Source organism: Megalobrama amblycephala, linkage group LG2, assembly GCF_018812025.1.
Source record: "Megalobrama amblycephala isolate DHTTF-2021 linkage group LG2, ASM1881202v1, whole genome shotgun sequence".
NCBI lineage: Eukaryota > Metazoa > Chordata > Actinopteri > Cypriniformes > Xenocyprididae > Megalobrama > Megalobrama amblycephala.
This window is the reverse complement of record NC_063045.1, coordinates 228,271-237,500: the sequence shown is the minus strand read 5'-3', so window position 1 is coordinate 237,500 and position 9,230 is coordinate 228,271. Positions and strand designations below refer to the sequence as shown.

The 9,230-nt window shown below is 44.1% G+C and overlaps 1 protein-coding gene across 1 annotated transcript in view; it reads right to left on the bottom strand.

The window, feature by feature from the left end:
- The window catches only part of celsr2 (cadherin, EGF LAG seven-pass G-type receptor 2), a 55,158-nt gene extending 47,447 nt beyond the window's left edge, over positions 1–7,711 (bottom strand). The window contains exon 1 of the mRNA XM_048181890.1: positions 3,335–7,711. Within this exon, the coding sequence (XP_048037847.1) occupies positions 3,335–6,995 (3,661 nt within the window). The 5' untranslated portion in view covers positions 6,996–7,711. The remainder of the gene's footprint in view (positions 1–3,334) is intronic.
- Positions 7,712–9,230: the final 1,519 nt, after the last annotated feature.

Sequence of the window (9,230 nt, the reverse complement as noted above, 5' to 3'; positions counted from 1 at the left end):
ATAACAATAACTATAATAACAATAACGATAGTGTTACCTATAACACTAACTATAATGTTAACTATAAAGATAATAACTATAAAAACACCTATAACGATAACAATAACTATAACAATAACTATAACGATAACAATAACTATAACTACAACGATAACTATAACGATACCTAACACTAACTGTAACGATAACTATAAAGATAATAACTATAATGATACCTATAACACCAACAGTAACAATAACTATAACGATAACTATAACTATAATAACAATAACTATAACGATAACTACAACGATACCTATAACACTAACTGTAGCGATAACTATAACGATACCTATAATGAAAACAATAACTATAACGATAACTATAACGATAACTATAACTAACTATAATAACAATAACTATAACGATAACTATAACTAACTATAAAGATAACAATAATGATACCTACTGTATAACACTAACAATAACTATAACGGTAACTATAAAGATAACAATGATAACTATAGCAATAACTATAACTACAATGATAATCAAAACAACTACGATAATAATTAGAACAATTTTCTATTTCAGTAAATGTAATCATAACTACAACGATAACTATAACCATGCAGTTTTAATAATCACGCTAACTCTAAGAGAATAGCAAAGACCACAACTATAACGATAACGACACACAGAAGCAATATCATTAGTTATTCATTTGAGCGATTTTTCCAGCTGATGAACGATAAAAACATTGACAGCCAATCAGAATCCATCCTGCTTTAAAGAGCTCGAGCATTTAAAGAGACAGACGACAAAACTGCAGCGCTTATAATAAACAAAACAATATCCTACAATGGTGTTGATGTTAAAGTTAATCATTATATATATTGTATAGTAATACAGTAGTACAGTTATAGTAATGTTATAGTTATCATCACAACTTCAAGCTCGCTAAGGAACTTCTTAGTAGGATTTCAAGACAACACCATCAATTTTCAAAATCAAATTAAAATCACAAGACATTTTTGTAAAATATAATCAAGCTACACTTCTAAAGTGTTTGAGAAGCAGCGTGTTCCTTTCATAAGTGTCGTGTTTCTCCGGCTCAAAGCGTCGAGCAGCGAGAAAAGGCGGGTTCAGTTACACAAACACACCAGAACCTCCAGAACCTCCAGAGATCCTCAGGAAACTCAACTACGAGAGACTGTTCTGTGCCAGAAATGTTCAGTGCTGTCAGTCTGTCATCTGCTTCTCTGCCATTTTTAATATTTTTATGAAATGATATGAAATTTGTGTAAAGCGTTTTCAAATTTAATAGTAAAATATATTACTTTTTCATATTAAATGCTTAATAATTATTTAAAATAATAAACAAAATAATAATATAATGTGAAAAATCCTGTTTATAAGCAGATTTTTATATTTTAAGAATATATATTTCTAATAGTTTCTTAATAAAAACAATTATAAAAGTGATTATAATAGATGTGAATTATAATACATTATAAAAAATCTATTCTTAAGAAAGTTTTGTCTGTTTTCCAGTGAAAAAAAACCTTGTAAATGAGATATACTGTAAAAACGTTTGCAGTGTATGATAATTACATCTATTATAAAGTTTTATTATTAAAGAACGGACTGTTTTCGAACAGGTTTTCCAAGCCGTTTTCTTGCTCAGATGGGGGCAAACACTTTTTCACAGCACTGAATTTATGATGATCTTGAACAATTAAAACCCAAAAACTACTGAACACTGAATAACTGTACATTATGTTATGTCAAAAAGACTATATCTAATCTGTGAAGGGCTCAGTGCGTCGCAGCATGAGTTCATGAACACCAATCCCATCTCAGTGTTTCATCACTGAAGGCTTTACTGCTATTTACTGTGAGGATTTACAGCGGCAGAGAAAGACACATCAGCGGCTCATAATCTCTCCAGCTGATGCTGGAGCAAAAACACACGCATTTAGCCTGATCCAAAGAATCCTGTCGCTGTTACAGAAACATCTGTAGACCTCATAAACATTCACAACACAGACGTCAACGCGAAAGATTTACTTCCACATATGAATGAGGCCTGAAACTGATCTGAGAATTCCAGAATCCATGTGCTGTTTTCCTGTTTACATGTTCATAAGTCATGTCTGATCCGTGTCAAATCGTTATTGGTTCACTTGAACCATGTAATATAAATGTGGCCTAAGTAGTGTGTCTCAAACCACTTATAATAGACTCCCGACCGGAAAGATGAAAGACGAGACAGTTCATCAGTCTGAAACAGAGATATTTACCATCAAACAGGAAATCACATCCCTGCCGCGCCTCACACACACACACACACACACACACTCGTCCTCAGCAGTATTTTCATCTCTATTCTCCCTCTCTCTCAGTGTGGCACTGACACACGCCTCAGCAGGTGTGATGCGAGCGCTGCGTCCTGCTCTCTGATTGGCTGAGACGCGGCACCAGCTGTTACACATGTATGAATCGATCTATAACACTCTCATGTGTCACTAGGGGCTCTTCCTCTTTCATTAAAGACACTCTCGAGGCTCAGCGACAGAAAAACAAAGTCTTCGGGTTGAGCTAACGAACGCTAACCGTTCTTACGCTGCACTGGCCAACTGACCTTTGACCCTCAGGCCTCACAGACACAAAGAGCAGCTGAAGCTCGGCTCGTATTTAACTGCATGTAAAGCAGGGCCCAACAATAAGGATGTCCTGATGCTCCACTGCACTAAATCATACGTTTGTAGATCTCGCACATGTTTCTACGGCTTACAAACTTACACATTTGGTCATATATTGAACATAACTGTGTCCAGTTCTGCTCATTCAAACATGTCACCAAAGTAAAGTGACTTATTTGAGGTTTTGTTCAAATTGCAATGGTCTTAAAAGTTAGATTCGATTATATCTATCAGTGCCCTTAAACTCTACAAAACAACATATTTCTGCAGTTTTGTCTCATAATAATTGGCCTGCAATGTATCTTTCTGTCAGAATGAACAATAATCATATGAGGCCAGCCGAGCGTGTTTCCCCGGAGGCTGTCCATCAGGCCACAGTCACGCGAGGACCGACCGCTATACATTCGTGAGTAACAGTTAATGTGCACTGCTTCAATGTCAAATAACCTAAAGGAAATGGAGACAGATCTGCTAAACCAACATCCGTGTCCCGCAGCGGCACGGCAGAGCATTCTCTCGCTCATTTATTAATACCGAGCCACTGCATGTCAGAGCAAAGGTCATGTATTATACATCACTGAGAGCTACAAATGCACAGATGTCACGCAAGCTGCTAAAGAAGCATGTACTGAAAGAAACAGATTCTTACCTGAGACTGAGATCTTCATGGACGCCTCCAGCGGTCTGTTGTTGTCCAGGGCTCGGCTGAGTCGGATCTCTCCTGTGCTCTGGTTCAGAATCACCAAATTCAGCTCGTTTCCAGCCTCGAAGCTGTAGTGGAGCTGATCCGAGATGTCTGGGTCGTGGGCCGGGATCCGCCCGATCACTCCCGAGGGGAAGCTGTTAGTCTTATCGGTTACGTAATTGTTAAAAATAATCTGGAAGTTCTTGAGGATGGGGATGTTGTCGTTCTTGTCAATGAGTTTGATGTGGACCGTGGCTCTGCTGACCAGGGGGGCGGACGTGGCCTGAACCACGATGACGTACTCCGAACGCGTCTCGTAGTCCAGGTCGGTCAGAGCGGTGAGCTCTCCGGAGAAGATGTCCAGTTGGAAGATCTCAGGGATGTTGCCTTCGACGATCTGGTACATGATCTGAGCGTTGCTGCCTTCATCTGGGTCTGACGCAGATATATGGGCCACCACCAGCCCAATGGGACTGTTCTCCTCCACAAAGATATCAAACTCATCTTTCTCAAACACAGGCGGGTTATCGTTTACATCCAAAATGGTCACCTGAATGTCAACCGGCGTCTTGAGCGCCGGAACACCTTTGTCCACCGCAAACGCTTGGAGATTATAGATGGGCGTGTTTTCTCGATCAAGACGTCGCAGGGTGCGGACGATCCCCGACGTGGACTCGATGATGAAGTCGCCGTCTCCGTCCTCTCCGCCCTGGAAGGTGTAGAAGATGCGTCCGTTGAGGCCCGAGTCGCGGTCAGTTGCCGACACCTGCAAAACGCTGGTGAACACGGGGATGTCCTCCATGACCGAGCCCAAGTAGCGGTCCCGCAGGAACACGGGCGAGTTGTCGTTCACGTCGTTCACCAGGATCTCCAGGTAGGTGGTGTCGGATTTCTGCGGGATGCCGTTGTCTCGAGCCGTGATGGCGAGCGTGTACGAAACTTGATCCTCATAGTCCAGCTCCATTTGTGTGGTCACGGCACCACTGTCTGCGTCGATGTTAAACTGAGGGATGCTGTCGTCCATGAAGTAGGTGATCCGAGCGTTCTCACCCGTGTCCTCGTCCGTCGCGCTGATCATCACCACAGTGGTGCCGACGGGCCGGTCCTCGTTGATGTTGACGGTGTAATGGGAGCTCTGGAAAACGGGCCTGTGTGTGTTGGCGTCCGTGACGTTGACGTAAACCTTGGCCGTGTCGAAGCGTGTGCCGTCTGACGCCGTGACGGTGAGCACGTACTGTCGCTCCAACTTGTAGTCCAGTGGTAGAGCGAGTGTTATCAGGCCTCCGCCGCTCTGACTGGTGATGGAGAAGCGGTTTCTTGTATTTCCGCTGGAGATCTGATACGTCACCACGCTGTTGATATCCTGATCGACGGCGGACACGGTGACGACGCTCGTCCCCACGGCTGCGTCCTCGTTCAGACGCATGTAGTAGGCCTTCTGCGTGAACTCAGGGTTGTTGTCGTTGACGTCTAGGATAGTCATGCTGATGCTAGCGGATGAAGACATAGCCGGCGTTCCGTGGTCTCGCGCCTCCACTCCGAAGTTATAGAAGTCCACGCTTTCTCTGTCCAATTCCGATGCTACGACAATCCAGCCGGTGCTGTTGTTGATGGTGAACGGGAAGTTGGGCGTGGTCTCCGTGAGACGATATTCCAATCGGGAGTTATCTCCAGCATCAGCGTCGACAGCCTGAATGTGAATGACGGAATATCCAACCGGAACGTTCTCCAGCACTGTAGCCTGGAACGGAGTGCTGACGAATATGGGGGCGTTGTCGTTAACGTCCAGCACTTGCACCGTGACCAGGCCGCTGATGTTGGAGAGCGGCGGGCGTCCGCCGTCTTGCGCTCGAATGCGGAGCGTGTACTCCTTATTCATCTCGTAATCCAGCTGACTCACCAAGTCCAATTTCCCCGTCTGAGCGTCGATATAGAACTGGCCTCTCGTGTTCCCGCTCATGATGCTGAAATGGACCACGGCGTTGCTCCCGCGGTCCTGGTCTGTCGCCGTCACCTGCAGGATTTCCGTGTTGGGCGTCAGGTCTTCGGGAACTTGAACGACGTAGCGTTTCTCGCTGAACTGCGGCGCGTTGTCGTTATCGTCCTCCACGACGATGTGGACGGTTGCCGTAGCGCTGCGAGGGCCGGGGTCGCGTCCTTGGTCGTTTGCTTCAACCAGCAGCATGTAGGACTCGACGGTTTCGCGGTCGACCAGACCTCGTGTGCGAATAACGCCAGAGCGGGAATCAATCTCGAACACGTCGTTAGTCCCATTATTGTTCAGCAAATGATAAAGGATGTTTCCGTTGACGGGAGCGTCGCCATCCGTGGCACGTACCGTCAGGACCTCGTAACCGATCTCCAGATTTTCTCGCACGCTCTCTTTATAGTCCTGCTGCTCGAAGACGGGGTCGTGATCGTTCGTGTCGCTGACCGTTACGGTGAGAGTGGCCATGGCTGTACGTCGTGGCGTTCCGTGATCCACAGCCGTGACTCTGAACACATGCGTGTCCTTTGTTTCTCTGTCTAGTATCTCCACGGTGGAAACGACTCCGCTCGCTGGGTCAACGGCGAAAAGGTTGTTGGACCGACTGTCAAACAGGGCCTCTAAGAAGTATTCCAGCCTGCCAGCTTCACCCTCGTCCGGGTCAACTGCTTTTAAAACAACAACAAAAGTCCCGGATGGTTGATTCTCCGGAACGGACACCTGATACATGGGAGGTTGAAACTGAGGGTTATTGTTGACGTTCCTCCTCCTCCTGCTCAGCAGGCCCGAGTTTGAGCGCGCGGCCCGCTGCAGTAACTTCCTCAGGTGTGCTTGTGTGAACGGGCCGCGACCCACGCGCCAGTGCGCATGCGCGACACCCGTATGTGCGCGTCCCACGCAGCGCAGTTGAAACTCTAGCAGAGAGTCGCGGGTGAAACACAGCGGAGCGGAAGTAAACAGCCGCCCGTCGGAGACGTAAAGCACTGAAGTCCCGGTTACGTTACAGTGCGTCGGGTTGCCCGGTAACACATCAAACACACGGAAAACATTGGTGCCCGCCTCAAGGCACTCTGAAGTGTCTATTAAACTTATAATTTCCACGTCCAGTTTTTCTTCCCCTCTGCGTTTATTCGTGCAGTTCTTTCCGTGGACGTGCACGCTATACTGGCTGGTTAAAAGGTGTCTAAAACCGGACGCGTTGTCCGCACAGTCCACGACCGCGTACACAGTGAACGGGTTCAAAAGAACCGAGTCGCAGTTCAAATTAGCGCCCGAGAAAGTGAGCACTCCCGCATCCGGGCGCAGAAAACTCTCCGCGAACCGGGGCAGGATGAGCTGGTCCAGCGCGCAGGAGGCGCTTCTCTCCAGATCGGCGATCGCGGTGCCCGGTCCCGCATCCTCACTCACATGAACAACGAAACAATCCACGAGCCACGGGAGTTTACACCACCCGAAAACGAAGAGCAACAAATCCCACTTCATCGCTCCTCGCTGCTGCGCTTCCACGGCGAATGAATTAAATCCAGTTTTTCCCCTCAAAGTTCGCGTGTGGAGTCTCCATGCTGATCCACGCACTGCGGTCACGCACACACCTCCGGTGAACACGGCTCGTGAATCTGGGGAGGGGATCATTAACATAAACCTGATTCAGAGCGTCGGGAGAGAAAGAGAGAAAGAGGGGGAGGTTGGGGCAGATCTTAAAAGGGCAACTGCCCCAAGACACCCTGCCGATGCTATTCAGAAAATATCTGCTCTGGAGAGGAACATCAAGTCATTTTACTGAATGAAGAACTAAAGGATAAAATGAGAGACTCGGTTATTTGTTGTCGAAAGAGCGCTGAAGTTGTTCATCATTATAAAAGTGATAAATAAATTCCAGAAAAGCTATAAAGATGGAAAAAACTGAGATATATCTGAGCTAACGGGGAACGTTGTGGCAAGGTTCTCTCAAAGTTACGAACAAACGTTCTTCCAGTAACGTTAATAGAATTTTCTGGTCTTTAATAATGTTGGCACAAAAACATTTATACGTGGTTCAGAACGTTTATTTCTGGAATATTTTAGTCTGTATTTTTAATTTATTTTAAATGTTCCTCAAATGTAAAATTTCCAGTGGAATGTTTCCTTAACGTTCGCACAACTAAAATTAAAGGACATTATGAACCTTCAGAATCCGCTAAATCGCCAAATAATAAGTTAATAATACAAAATAAATAAATACAATTAGATAAAAATATGGTTTGGTTGGGTTATTATTTGTTCTGCTTAGCAACATTAAAGGGTTAGTTCACCCAAAAATTTAAATTCTGTCATTTATTACTCACCCTCATGTCGTTCTACACCCGTAAGACCTTCGTTCATCTTCAGAACACAAATTAAGATATTTTTGATGAAGTCCGATGGCTCAGTGAGGCCTGCATAGCCAGCAATGACATTTCCTCTCTTAAGATCCATTAATGTACTAAAAACATATTTAAATCAGGTCATGTGAGTACAGTGGTTCAATATTAATATTATAAAGCCACGAGAATATTTTTGGTGCACCAAAAAAACTAAATAACGACTTATATAGTGATGGCCGATTTCAAAACACTGCTTCAGGAAGCTTCGGAGCGTTATGAATCTTTTGTGTTGAATCATGATTCGGATCGCGTGTCAAACTGCTGAAATCACGTGACTTTGGCGCTCCGAACCGCTGATTCGACACGCTGATTCATAAAGGCTCCAGTATACTTCAAACGAAATCAAAGAATGAACTGATGTGACGTCATTTCGAACAAAATCAGGCCAAAACGAAGTTCGTTTTGTGTTCTTTTTGGAAGTTCGAAACGGCTTGCCAAAGCGAACTATCGGGAAAAGTTCGCTCCAGCTGCAAAACACCTTCGTACTGCCATTGGTCAGTGATGATAATGTAACAGGAGGTGTGCGCTGAGGCTCTGCCTTCTCTCGCGTCTTTGACTCATTACGTGTGTTTGAATTTGCTGAGGTAAGATCTCCGCGGGTGAAAACATGAACACACTGGATAGCCTCTTTATAGTACAAAATGAAGTTGTGCTTGTAAAACAATAAAGCACTGACACTGTTTTTCATGTTTGATACTGTAAAGCTGCTTGATTTTAAGCAATCCATTGAATAAAGTGCTAAATGAAGACGTGACGTGACTGGAGTGCTGATTTACAGAGCTCGTGCTAACATACTCGTGTTGTTATGATCAGACGCTTTTCTAATGCTTTCTATAATAAATGCTTGCTGTTTTCTCATTTCTGTTGTGTTTATTTTGTTACTGAGATGAAAGTGCACGGCACATATTTACATATTCATCTAACCGTCGCTCTCAGCAGTGTGGGCGGCGTCAGATGTTCGATTACAGTATATCGCTGCTCACACATTTCGAACTTCATTTTACCCTAAATGTAGAACGAAAAAGAACTTCGTTTGAAAGATTCATAACGCTCCGAAGCTTCCTGAAGCAGTGTTTTGAAATCGGCCATCACTAAATAAGTCGTTATTTTGTTTTTTTGGCGCACCAAAAATATTCTGGTGGCTTTATAATATTAATATTGAACCACTGTACTCACATGAACTGATTTAAATATGTTTTTAGTACATTAATGGATCTTGAGAGAGGAAATGTCATTGCTCAGGCCTCACTGAGCCATCGGATTTCATCAAAAATATCTTAATTTGTGTTCTGAAGATGAAAGAAGGTCTTACGGGTGTGGAACGACATGAGGGTGAGTAATTAATGACATTATTTTCATTTTTGGGTGAACTAATCCTTTAACATTATTAATGTCTACAATTATAAAGGCACAAAATATAAACATAAATAAGCTATCCGTTTTAAAATTAAATAGAAATGCAACCTACAAA